Raw genomic sequence first — 13784 nt, 5'->3', positions numbered from 1 at the left:
TGCCCTTATAAGATAGCATAATAATCAATTTGACGGTCTTTAATTTACTTTCCAGCTCTCAAATGTCAAATTTGTCCTTCACAAGAGTTGGATTAGCGTGCCTTTCTTTGAAGATGGCTGGGACAATTGACACCTGTGAAAATTCTAAATACTCAAACTTAAAATATAATATTGTTTATTTCAAATAGCTTGACTAATTTATTAATCACTTGTGGACAAATGCACATAACATCGAGCATCTGACTCCATTACGTGCGATTTTTCCACTGGGTTTCCAAGATCTCAAGACGTTTAACTTGACTTCCCTATCTCTCCTGTTATGTGCCCCACCACCCCACATCATGTTATCTTCCTGTATATGGTGAATTCAAAATAAGGATGTGGCTGGCTGTTCAACTCTAGTGGCCCTGGAACCGGAGTTCCATTTCGCCACTCTGTTCCATCTGATCCTGTCTACACCAGAGTCCGATGAAAGCCTTTCTGGGTGCTGAGGCTGTGTGGTGAGTGGTGTTGCTCTCTAATTGATTTTCTTTATCTCTGAATCACGCTACCTACCAAACCTTCTGATTCACTTGAATCTAACAGAGGAGATGGGGGGGATAAAACACTATCTGTTTTTGGTGAGTGAGTGAGTGAGAAGCTCAGACAATGACATTTAATCTCCCTGTTCAACTGTGTGGATATGTCAAATTATTTACTTATTGGTAATTTAATAGGATTTAGTGACATATCATCAGTACATGTATCTAACTTGAAAAGTTTTGAATCCAACCTGACATCATGACCTTTTCAGTTTTAATGTGACAATTATACAACAATTTTGGCATCACTACTAGCTGATCACTATCTGCACTCATACTACTTATACTCTTTTGGAATATTAATGGGAAAAAAACAAAGTATATCTCTCATTCCTGGATAGGTATAAGATGTCTATGTGCTGTCAATATATGCAAAAGAGGATGTGAAAGAGTTTGTTTTTCTCTTTCTGCTCTTTTATTTTTATGACAAAGTATTAGTCATTGAGAGGTCTAGTGTCTCAGGTCACCTTCCAGCAAAGAGGAAACCTCTAATCGAAAATTAAAGGGCAGATTGTCAAATTGTGATTTGTACATATCTATGACATGTTTACCAAATTAACTAGAAGTACAATTGAAGCTTTGCGGAGAAAGAGAAACAAAAGGAGAAATAGGCAAAGCTTTAACTTTGTCAGCCTGTTGGAGGATATTGTTGGAGGATATTGCCTAATCGAGAAAGAGGGACTGTTGTAACATTTACCACAATGGCTTAAGAGAAGAACACGTTTAAGGGGAGACAGAGGAACAAGGTATAGAACATGTTGAAATATTGTATCTTTGTGACACATCCATTACACAACAAAGGGTGTCAAAGTCCCTCTGAAACAATAACATACTTTTGTGAGAATAATGTGCCATTTTAGATAGTTTGGGGGAAAAAAAGTCCACTCCATACTTGTAAATGACATTATAAAATCCAACCATTCCATGGAATGCCTGTAGACATGGCATCTAAAGGTACTCAAACATTTGACATAAATTAGGAATGTTTATTGACCATCCTGACATATTTGTATTCCACTGATATGTTAGCCTATAGAAGGAAAATATATCATAACCCTGCTTTCCTTTAATCGAAAACAGGAAATTGGCATTCTCATTTGCATTTACAAGCATACTAAATAATGACGCGAGAGAGCGACATGCTAGCCGGTGACAAAATAAATCACTCCAAATGTAATATCTTTTATTCTGTCCGTCTCCCTCTGTCACTCTCTCTCCTGTCACGCTCTGTCTGTCAGTCTATCTCTCTGTCACTTTCTCTTTCTCTCTCTCAAGGCAGCAAGGGACATTTAGGAGCCATAGGCAATTAGCTCCCTGCAATAATAATAAGGCGAAACTCTGCATAGGGAGGAAGAGCGAAGTGGAGGCCTTTATGCAGACAGATGATAAGCAGTAAATAGAAGGAGACTTCAATGGCCTCACATCACGCATCCACTACATAGGTTGCGTCCCAAATGTTGGGAATAGGGTGCCATTTGGAAAGCAGGCGTCTTTTCCGTCCCCTACTCTAGGCCAAAAATATACAGGTTAGGACAAGTGGATTCTAATATCCCAAAAATCCTTGCATAATTGCGGAAAAAGTCAATACAATGGGATCAGCAATACGAGCAAAAAATTACTGGAAGTTAATGTTAGCAGTACAGAAAATGTGTCATCAAAGTGGAAAATAAACATAATTGTAGTGAATTTCATCTAACTACTCAGCAAACACATGGCATAACTGTTTTACTGTCATTCTATTCATTTAAACGTTTTTCAGTTTATCCACAGCCAATTTATTACTACATTTTCAGACAGCTGGGTAACGGTCAGACCGCTGGGTAACCAAAGGGTAACCAAATTCAGAAACACATTTCAATTTCCACTGGTCTATCACAGTGATTTTTAATATTAAGTGAAGATAAATAATTTGTCAACGTTCCAGAACCTGCAGAGCCTTGGTAGACTGGCAGAGAGACAGGCACATTTGAGAGAGGGAGGGAGGGAGAGGGAGAGAGAGAGAGAGAGATCTCAAAGATGTACATGTTACCGTCCTCAAATGAGCAATAATCGAATTCCCAACACACACTCTCATTGGTCATGGCATCCTCCATCTTAGCCATTAGGGCCTAGTTACATTTCACCTATTTGGCATATGTATTCTAGCCAAATAACAGTAATGGGGGCAAGGCTGTCATTGGTCCATTGCCAGAGGGTTGTCAATACGTTTCACAAGGATGTCATTTTCTCAGTTATTTTCCTATTTCAGTGATTTTAAATATTAAGTGATACATTATTTGGCAACTGTTCAGAAACTGCAGCGCATGGCATTTTGAGTGGTGCAGTGGTCTAAGGCACTGCATCACAGTGCTAGCTGTGCCACTAGGCTCTGTCGCAGCTGGCCGCAACCGGGAGAGCCATGGGGCGGCGCACAATTGGCCCAGTGTCGTCCGGGCTAAGGGAGGGTTGGGCCGGCAGGGATGTCCTTGTCACATCACTCACTAGCAACTCCTGTGGCGGGCCAGGTGCAGTGCACGCTGACACAGTCGCCAGGTGCACAGTGTTTCATCCGACACATTGGTGCGTCTGGCTTCTGGGTTAAGTGGGCATTGTGTCAAGAAGCAATGTGGCTTGGTTGGTTTGTGTTTCGGAGGACGCACGGCTCTCGACCTTCACCTCTCCCGTGTCCGTACGGGAGTTGCAGTGATGGAACAAGACTGTAACTACCAATTGGATACCACAAAATTGGGGGTAAAAGTAAGAAATAAAAAATAAAATAAGAACTGAAAGGCCACTGGCAAAGAGACAGGTCCAATGTCCACTGGCAAAGAGACAGGTCCAATGTCCACTGGCAAAGAGACAGGTCCAATGTCCACTGGCAAAGAGACAGGTCCAATGTCCACTGGCAAAGAGACAGGTCCAATGTCCACTGGCAAAGAGGCAGGTTGAGAGGCTTGCAACTGGAGAGAGAGCAAGAGAGAGAACGAGAGAGAGAGAAATCAAGGATGTACATGTCAACACCCTCAAACAAGCTATAATCTAATTCCGAACACACACTCTCATTGGGCATGCCATTCTCCATCTTAGCCCTGAGGGCCTAGTTACATTTCACAAGAGGTTTCACAAGGATGTGGTTTTCTGTGGTTGTGGTGTGGTTGCCTGTCACCAGTATGTGCCTTCTCAGCATGGAGATAACACAGCGGTTTTAAAAACAAGAGTCATATTCATTAGGCACCAAAACGGAAGAAAAAGAAGAGAGACAAAGCTGATCTTGTCCAATAAGAAGAGCTCAAATTTAATTTTGCATTGTGTAGTGTTTTGCTACAGTGTACCTGAAGGGGACAGTCCCAAATGACAGAGAGGAAATAACCGACCTCTCTTTTTCCTCACAGAACATATAGAGACACAAGCATGACCTGAGTGAATCGGCTGATGGCCATCTTGCCATTGGTGATTGGTGCACTCTGATCTTTAGACTTTAGAATCAGTCTTTAAGTCATTAACACATTTCCTATGACTGAGGAATTGTGAGTATCCCAAGTGTTTCTTTGTTTGTCAAAGACAGCTGTCTAATCTTTCTTTCCCTCGTAATTTCCGTGTATCAGTTGTGGATGATGCATCTTCGCTCATGTCAGCTTGTACTGTCAAACAGTATATTCATGACAGGTTAGAAAAATATATAGTCATTATCATTTTATTACAATTTATACACTGCTGTCCATAAGAGCTCTGGAATTTCAAATGTTGTTTTGATTCCATTGAATGCAATGTACTTTCACCCGTTCTTCTTCAAAATCACTCATTTCACATCTTCCCCTCTCACAGGTTTGTATCACCATGGCATCAGCCTGGATAACAATGTTTGCCACGCTGCTGCTGGCTTTTGTGAACGGAACGAAAGATGGTGAGTGCTGTCTTTGTAATAAATAACCTTCTCTAAATGGCAACACCTTGCCAGCAGTAGCACAGATAAAAGAATAGACACTTCACATCCCACTGTCTTACAAATGTTGTTTTGAAATGTGAATCTTGAAGTGATCAGTGTCATTTGAGTTTCACTGAGACATGCGAATATACAGTAGGCAAGAAATATGGAGCTGTATCTCACGATAAGTATTTTATTTGGTGGCTTAAAGAGCCCCTTTTCTACCTTCTCCCTCAATGTTGCTGATGCATTGATCTGCTCTTGGCTCTCTTTCCATTCCTGACAGAGGTTCACACGTCTCCATCTGTGCGGGTACACACTTCCACCCCTGTGGTGGCCTTGGGGTCACCGGTGACTGCCTCTTGCATCATCAGAGATGACTGCCCACTCATAAAGGGGGCAGTCTGGCACCTCAACCACATTGTCTGGCACCTCAACCAACGCCTTATTCCCAGCAGTCCTGCAGCAGCCAATGAGAGTGGTAGGACCTCTGCAGCGGCCAATGAAAGTGGCTGGATCTCCACCGTTTTATATTCTGTGGCCAATCAGAGTGGCTGGAACTCAACAGTGTTTATACCTAGCTTCACAGACACCAAGGGATATCTCACGTGCTGTGTCCTCCACACCTTCCCGTGTCAGATCGTAGGAGCAGTGGAGATAAGAGCTGGATGTGAGAGACGATTTTTTCTTTCTTTGTTTTGTTTATGCCTGTTCAGTGGTGTGCTGTATGTATGGTCTACCATAGCTCCATTGTCATTCATAGTAAGGGATATCCCTTACCCCACATAAAAACATTACAGATGGGACCATGGTAAAGAATGGCATTTCTTCATTTTTTTAAATGTTGGAATGAAAAAAAATGCAGGTTTGTCTTGTAGTGCCACACCTCCCTGGTTTCCCTCATGTCCAACATCTAGTACTGAACATGCTATACTTTAATTTCAAAGAGCAGTTCTGGGAAATCTGAGCATAAAATAAGAATTCATTCAAATGTTTTTAAAGGTGGACTTGGCTCTCACACAGTCGCGCACAGTGCCTGTGCATGTGCACGGCTTTGCCTCACAGCTGTTGCAGCATGGTAGCTGCGCGACCGAAACATCTGTGAAGTTGAGCCTCGTGCTTCAACTCTCTTAGTTGTTGAGAGAATTGACACACTGTGCTGTTTACTTTCTGCATCTACCTCATATCGCTGAGTCGACCTTTACATGTTTTAAACATACGTTTCACCTCAGATAAAGAATTAAAAACCTGAACTGATAATGAACAGTTCAGTAATGCAGTTCTGAAGACTTGATCATTTTCTGTTCCAAAATCAATTCAAAATCAAATCAAATGTAATTATCAAGCTCTTTTAACATCAGCAGATGTTACAAAGTCATTATACAGAAACCCAGCCTAAAACCCCGAACAGCATGCAAGAAAGATGTAGAAGCAAGCTGGCTAGGAAAAACTCCCTCGAAAGGCAGGAACCCACCCAGGCTCTGAGTGGTGACTAAATTTGACACTGTTTTGCTCACCCCAATAATTGTTATTTTCATAGTTCCACCCACAGCACCACAGAACCTTAGCTGCCTGACTAACCTGACCAAGCCGGAAACCCTCTCATGCCAATGGGACCCAGGACAGGACACCCACCTGCCCACACAGTACACTCTCTACACTGAGATCAGGTAACAAGTGGCTATTGGTGGAGGACAAGTGCATCTGTTGTATTTTTAGATTTACATGTCAAATGTAAATGTATATTACGATGCTATTTTTTAAATGCCTGCATATGTGTGGTGGTTATCCATAGAGAACCAGTTTAGATGTTACTTCCACAATGCTTTCTGTGGCAACCTCCTAATATTACTATGCATAGGTGTGGAGGTTATCCAAAGAGCTTAAAGGGGAAGAAGCGTAACTGTGATTTGCTCAAGAAGTTGTATTATTTCTTCATCTTAACAGGGACTTACCAGAGAGCAACACATACGTGCTGCCGCCAGGGGTACATCACTACAAGATACCACGGACCGGCTTTGTTCTCTTCTCAGAGATAGAAATATATGTCAAGGCGGTGAACGCATTGGGTCAAGCCACCTCAACACCTTTGCTTCTGGAGCCAATGGAGTCAGGTAAGGAAGTAGTGATTTGGGCCGATATTAAGCTATTGACATCATAGGAGTTCTAATATAACTCTCATATTGCAGCCAAGTTTGACCCTCCAAAAGTTCTGAAGGTCCAAGCAGAGCCAAACAGGTATGGCTGCCTAAGGCTCAGCTGGGGTCTCTCTGAACAGCAAGCGTGGGTGACCACTGTGACCTTGGAGGTGCGACTGAAAACAGCAAACAGCAAGCAGTGGAGTGAAGAACCAGTAAGAGAATGTCCATTTCCTAAGTGTCCACATACTGCAACCGTTTGAACAAAGATTATTTTGATTAAACAAAAATAAAAGATCATACCAACTGTACTAGGTAACCATAAAAATAATGACATTACTGTGAGTGTGTGTGTGTTTGTGTGTGTGTTTGCGTGTGCATGTATGTTTGTGTGTGCGTGCGTGCGTGTGCATGTGTGTTAGGTCCCAGTGCAACGCTTAATGCGCCAGAGACCCATGGAGGTGTGTCGTCTGCTCCACGGGACAGAGTACCACATCCAGATACGGGTCAGGTATCAACAGAGTCCATGGAGCGAATGGAGTAACAGCAATACTGCAGTCACGCTTGAGAGGGGTATGTCCTGCATCAATTCTGTTTTAATATAATGTCATTTATCACTCCCATTGTACAAATTTTTGAATCAATTTCTTATTCCTCCGTTCATTGGGCTTACTTTTCACTCTGTGCTAATGAAATGTCCTACATTTTCTATCCCTCTTTTTACGTTCTGGTAGAATGTATGTATTGACAAACACTAGGCTCTTTGGAAGTGAATTTATAGCCTACACCTGTCTAGTCTGGAAGAATTCTTTGCTTCTCCTCACAACTGAGAGGCACAAATTTGATGAGTTTCAAAATGGACACTTCTGTTTCTTTTCAGCTCCCACCGGACGACTCAACTCTTGGATGAAGGTATCTAGGGAGCAGAGGCATAAGTCTATCAGTCTACACTTGTTTTGGAAGGTGAGAACACATTCAAATTTGACACATCACAAACTTTGTTTCCTGTGATAGCGGTCCACACAACTTGCCCTTCCTCATTCATCTCCTTTCTGCCTTTTGTAGCCATCGAAGCAGTTTCGTGCCAATGGCAAGATCCTGTCCTATGTTGTCTCGCGCCAGAGACAACCCCTGAAAAAGGGACAGCTGTGCATCACATTGGATAGCCACTGTGTTTTCCAGCTTCCCAGGGGTGCAAGGAAAGTGTTCCTCAGCGCTGGGAACGCTGCAGGGACATCCAGCCCTACTGAGGTGGAGGTGTTTCAACACAGAGGTAAAGCTTTATTGATAGTTAGATTGTGTATAAAGGGATATTTTACTCAATCTTTTAGCATTTTGTGTATTAGTCCACTGTTAATAAAATCCCAATAAATAGTATGTCAGTAGTACATTTTTCAAGATAGAGCACATCCAGTATAGAGCGAAAACGAAATATCCCTGTTGCTGAATTCAAAATCATCCCCTACACGGTAGGCACTCCTGTAGATCTGAGAGGATTGCACATTTATCAGCATTATGGTAATAGCTTCCTCTGATTGGCTGGGTGGAAATGTCACCATATTTCATCCACCTATGCAATCCTCTGATCTAGGCCTGGGGTCAATTTAGAAATCATAATATATGCATAAGCAGAAGGTGTTATGTGTGTTATGTCAGCGTCCCTAACACCCACATAGTGCACTATTTTTTTGTCCTATGTGCACTATACAGGTAATAGGGTGTCATTTGGGACTCAATCTATGGGTGTTTAAGCTTACCTGTGATATATTGTGTGGTAAAAAATCTCTATCTGTCTCCAGCTCTGGCAGCAGTCTCTGATGTCAATGTCCTTCCTCATGATGAGAGATCTCTACTGGTCCAGTGGACAAGCATACATTCATCCAGTGTCACAGGCTATGTGGTGGTGTGGAGACCATTGTGGAAAATGGACCCTTCCCTCATCTTGTTTGACCACATTGACAGGAATCAATCCAGCACTCTAATATCAGGTATGGTTTATGTCAGTTATAACGGTATACATTCATAATGTACACTATGTGGTTTCATTCACCTGTCATGTGTCTCGAGTTCTGTGTTAGAAGTTTGTGGGAAGACTATGTACTTCTTTCATGTACAATTCTCCTGGCTGCACAATTCATTTATCTGCAGGGACAATAATGTTTTCATTGGATTGCATCTACAGTATCAGCTTGTGAGCGAGTGTGTTCTCTAGTTTGTTGTTTGAGTTGATTTGTGCAGACTTTTTCTTTGCAGGATTTATCCACATACTATGCATTTATGAACTTGGATCCACTGTTATCTCTTGTTATCTCACTGTATCTCACTGTTGTCTCTTTCACTGTCTACAGAGAGCATCGAGCCATACAATCCCTATGAGATCTCTGTGTATCCAAAGTATAAGGACGGGATTGGCCTTCCTCAAACCGTCGAGGCGTACTCTAGACAAAAGGGTAAGTCGGTAAACACTAACCCTTATACCTTGGACTTTGTAAGATCTTTACAAGATCAAGGGAAGTGTTGCAGGCTTCCTTTGAGTCAATGAGGTGCGAATTAGCTGCAAAACAGGCTGATGAAAGGTGTTACAATGCCTCCCTCTATTGGAGACATATAGCAAATTACACTTCCGCATACTGCTACCACCATTACTATAAGCCTATTCTACTCTATTTATATCAAGCGCCTACGTTGTAGCTCTTTGTCAGCATGACAATACCCACAAATCAAAGCACCATTAGGTTTATGACATTATATAATTGATATGGTAATCACCACTACTTTTATTGCCATTTAATCCATATAGTCCTTAATGTTCTCCGTTGTTTATGGCAGCCCCATCTGCCGCCCCAGAGCTGAGGGTGAGGGAGATATTGCATTCTCGTATTGAGCTTACTTGGGAGGAGATTCCACTATGCCAGAGGAATGGGATCGTGCAGAGCTACCAGATCTTCTACTGGGATGAGCAGGGAAACACCAAAGGTGGAAAGATGCTTATTGTGACGCTGATGATGATTCACCATTGATGATACAACTATAGATGACTGAAAGTTCATACAAAAGCCTTATTTTGCCAGGCTGTCATTGTAAATAAGTATTTAGGTCACATTGTATTTGGATAGTCTAGATGCTCTACAGATGGTCATATGATCAACTGCTTTCTAAGGTTATGGTTAGGTTTAGAATAAGGGTACGGGTTAAGTTTAGGGTTATGATAATGGTAATGGTTAAGGTTAGGTTTAGAGATAGGGTTAGTAGGTAGTTAGTGGAGCATCTACAGATGGACTATCCAGATAAAGTGTTACCAGTATTTATTCCCAACTGACTTGCCTGGTTAAATAAATGAACATGTAAACTCATACTGCAGCTGCTGTGTCACTCTTTTACAGTTGTGACTGCTGAGCTGGAAAAGAGGAGGGTGGTTCTACGAGAGCTCGACCGTTCATCCTCATACAAAGCCTTTATTATGGTTAGCACAGGTGGCGGGAGTCTGAACGGATCAGAGGTTACACTCAAAACTGAACCAATGGGTTGGTATTAGAATTTTGTCAAAAAGTAAAGTCAATCAGTGAAGTGCTTTTAAATAAAAGTAATGTGCGGTGTTATCTGAGGACTAGTCTCGCTTGCCAGACTCATGGCGCTCCACCCTATGTGAGGTCAGATACTGTATCAGTAAATTGTCTAAAACAAATGTCTTAAATCTAAATCTATATATTTTCAGACGACTTGGCTATCATCTTGATAGTTATTTCCTCTGGTGTTGGGCTGTCATTGATTATCATTATCTCAGTTCTGGTCTGCTTCTCAACACATGAACGGTGAGAACTCAACATTGACTTCATGTCAGTAAATACTTGTGTGTTTGTGCTATTTAAAAACAATACAAGTTTCTGTTCTTATCCAAAGGTTGAAGATGTGCTTTTGGCCCAAGATTCCCGACCCTGCCAACAGCAGCATCAAGAGGTGGAACACATTGGATTCAATGCAGGTGCAGTATTAGGATTATCATGACAAACCATGTATTCAGTGTGTATTGATAATCCCTAAACACAAGGGTTACTAATCTTTTAGGCATTTATGCATTTATTCTATTCTATTTAATGTTTCTGTGGTTTGACAAAGGCGATACATGTTTATTTTTATTTTTAAAGGATACTCCCCCTGTTGAGGACATGCAGGAATCCAGCCTGGTCTATCTCTCAAATCTCAGCCTCCTGGACCTGCCCAAGAAGGGTCTCGAGAAGAGGGGTGGCGAGATCACCGATGACCCCTGGTGCCGCTGCAGTGACACCAGTGACCTGGGCGAGTCCATATGTGGCTCCCCCCATGCCCTCAGCCCTAGCTACATAGGGTCACACCAACACTCTGTTCCGTATGCCACTGTGGTCTTTGATAGCCCGTACTCAATTCAGCCACCAAGCCAATCCCATGCCTACCTGCGCTCAGAGTCCACACAGCCACTCCTGGAGGAGGACCTCGAGGAGCCCTCTAGCCCAAAGGAGTACCAGAATGTTCCCGTCCATGGGACATCTGGGGAGCAAGTTTCCTTTAGAGAATGCCTGAATGACGGCCCAGAAAGGGGAGAGTTATGCATTCTTTGGGATGACTTTCCCTTGCTTAGGGCTTTGGCAATGAATGATGTTCGAAGTCAAACCTAATCAGTGGTATTGAGATTTTGAAATGTATGCAAGTATTGTGAGATGTATGTCACAGAATGGCAGATACATGTTCAACACCAATGATGTTTTCAAGACAGGGACAACATGATTATCCAGTTTGTGAATGTTAGTGCTACAAAAAAGTGCACTGAAAAATAGCAATTAATAAAGTTCATGTGTGTTCATGTTGATCAATATTTTGTCTCTTCTGGTCTGACATTAATTATAAAATAAATGTCTGATCAATACATACAACTCTGAACATATTGTAATTTATAATACTTTATAATGCAGTATATTCTGTTTTAAATTTGATCGATTATTTACATTTTAGGATACCTTAGGTTGGATTTGGAATGTTGTTTGAGATGTTTGGACCAGGTTTACAGGTAACTTATTAGATCATTTGTAGTCATATTGGGCGAGTTGGAACCGATGTATTTCTGAATCAAACGCGCCAAATAAATTTACATTTTGGGGATATAAAGAAGGGCATTATCAAACAAATGATGTTTCTGGGACATTTTGAAGTGCCAACAGAAGAAGATCTTCAAAGGTAAGGCATTTATTATATCGTTATTTCTGACTTCTGTGTCGCCTCCTGGCTGGTTGAAAATTTATTTTCATGTGTTTGTATGCGGGGCGCTGTCCTCAGATAATCGCATGGTCTGCTTTCGCCGTAAAGCCTTTTTGAAATCTGACACTGCGGCTGGATTAACAAGAAGTTAACTTCTTATGGCTACCCCTCGACAACATTCCGCTGAAAAGGCAGTGTGCGAAATTCAAAAATATTTTTTTGAAATATGTAACTTTCATACATTAACAAGTGCAATACAGCAAATGAAAGACACTTCTTGTTAATCTACCCATCGTGTCTGATTTCAAAAAGGCTTTACTCGATAAAGTGCGTATTTATATCCAAGAATCTCAGTTTACATTGGCGCGTTACGTTCAGTAATGTTTTTCTTCCAAAACATCTGGTGATTTTGCAGAGAGCCACATCAATTTACAGAAATACTCATAATAAACATTGATAAAAGATACAACTGTTATTCACAGAATTAAAGATATACTTCTCTTAATGCAACCACTGTGTCAGATTTTTAAAAAACTTAACGGAAAAAGCAAACCATGCAATAATCTGGGTACGGCGCTCAGATAACAAATCAAGCAATACAGATATCTGCCATGTTGGAGACAACAGAAGTCAGAAATAGCATTATAAATATTCACTTATCTTTGATCTTCATCAGAATGCACTCCCAGGAATCCCAGTTCCACAATAAATGTTTGATTTGTTCGATAAAGTACCTCTTTATGTCCAAATACCTCATTTTTGTTAGAGCGTTCAGCCCAATAATCCAAATTCATGACACACGAGCAGACAAAGTCAAAAAGTTCCGTTACAGTCCGTAGAAACATGTCAGACGAAGTATTGAATCAATCTTTAGGATGTTTTTAACATAAATCTTCAATAATGTTCAATAATTTTCAAACCGGAGAACTCTCACGTGTATGTGCGTCACGAGCTCATGGCACTCTGCCAGACCACTGACTCATTCAGCTCCCATTCCCCCCTCCTTCACAGTAGAAGCATCAAACAAGGTTCTAAAGACTGTTGACATCTAGTGGAAGCCTTAGGAAGTGCAATTTGACCCCATAGACACTGTATTCGATAGGCCAAGAGTTGAAAAACTACAAACCTCAGATTTCCCATTTCCTGGTTGGATTTTTCTCAGGTTTTCGCCTGCCATATGAGTTCTGTTATACTCACAGACATCATTTTAGAATCTTCCGAGTGTTTTCTATCCAAATATACTACTAATATGCATATATTAGTAACTGGTACTGAGTAGCAGGCAGTTTACTCTGGGCACACTTTTCATCCATACGTGAAAATGCTGCCCCTATCCCAAACAGCTTAAGCTTTATTTTGATGTATTACACTTATATTGTCGTGAGTCATGAATATTGATATTTCTGTAGTTTGAATTTGGTGCTCTGCAATTTCACTGGATGTTGTCAAATCGATCCCGCTAAAGGGACTGGCGCGCGAAGGATCACTAACAGGATAAGAACCTTTCACAAACCCAGCCATGGTCCCGGCAATTTTGCGCCCTACAGGCAATATCAAATGAGCAAAAATTAAGAAATAGGTTCAATTACCAGAAGTTCTCACATGGCCCTTACAGTGCCTTGCAAAAGTATTCATCCCCTTTGGCTTTTTTCCTATTTTGTTGCATTATAAACTGGAATTTTAATGAATTTTTATTTGGATTTCGTGTAATGGACATACACAAAATAGTCTAAATTGGTGAAGTGAAAAAAATTTAAAATAAACTTGCTTCCAAAAATTCAATAAAACGGAAAAGGTGTGCATGCATATGTATTCACACCCTTCGCTAGGAGGCCCCTAATTAAGATCTGGTGCAACCAATTACCTTCAGAAGTCACATAATTAGTTCAATAAAGTACACATGTGTGCAATCTAAGTGTCACATGATCTCAG

The 13784-nt window shown here is 41.2% G+C and overlaps 1 protein-coding gene across 6 annotated transcripts; it reads left to right on the top strand.

The window, feature by feature from the left end:
• Positions 1-371: 371 nt before the first annotated feature.
• csf3r (colony stimulating factor 3 receptor) lies at positions 372-11525 on the top strand. Of its 6 annotated transcripts, none has more exons than XM_031791469.1 (17): positions 379-500; positions 4166-4226; positions 4386-4464; positions 4772-5155; positions 6026-6155; positions 6433-6599; positions 6675-6838; positions 7046-7196; positions 7504-7586; positions 7689-7896; positions 8423-8611; positions 8972-9073; positions 9453-9599; positions 10007-10147; positions 10339-10435; positions 10524-10605; positions 10769-11525. In XM_031791469.1, the coding sequence occupies exons 3-17, from the start codon at positions 4398-4400 to the stop codon at positions 11273-11275; spliced, it is 2619 nt and encodes an 872-aa protein (XP_031647329.1). In that variant the 5' UTR covers positions 379-500; positions 4166-4226; positions 4386-4397; the 3' UTR covers positions 11276-11525. The 6 variants fall into 6 exon arrangements, with proteins under 6 accessions (XP_020364845.1, XP_031647329.1, XP_020364853.1 ...); XM_020509264.2 differs by lacking the exon at positions 4166-4226 and adding an exon at positions 3953-4087 and having other exon boundaries at positions 386-500; XM_020509256.2 differs by lacking the exon at positions 4166-4226 and having other exon boundaries at positions 372-500.
• The last annotated feature ends 2259 nt before the right edge of the window (positions 11526-13784 follow it).

Source organism: Oncorhynchus kisutch, linkage group LG2 (assembly GCF_002021735.2).
Source record: "Oncorhynchus kisutch isolate 150728-3 linkage group LG2, Okis_V2, whole genome shotgun sequence".
NCBI classification, from domain to species: Eukaryota; Metazoa; Chordata; class Actinopteri; order Salmoniformes; family Salmonidae; genus Oncorhynchus; species Oncorhynchus kisutch.
This window is presented reverse-complemented; position numbering and strand designations above follow the sequence as displayed.

Coding starts and splice junctions, on each gene's coding strand:
- csf3r (XM_031791452.1), top strand. CDS start 4,323: ATGCAATGTACTTTCACCCGTTCTTCTTCAAAATCACTCATTTCACAT. Junction 6,839..7,045: donor AGCAGTGGAGTGAAGAACCA/GTAAGAGAATGT, acceptor CATGTGTGTTAG/GTCCCAGTGCAACGCTTAAT. Junction 8,612..8,971: donor ATCCAGCACTCTAATATCAG/GTATGGTTTATG, acceptor CACTGTCTACAG/AGAGCATCGAGCCATACAAT.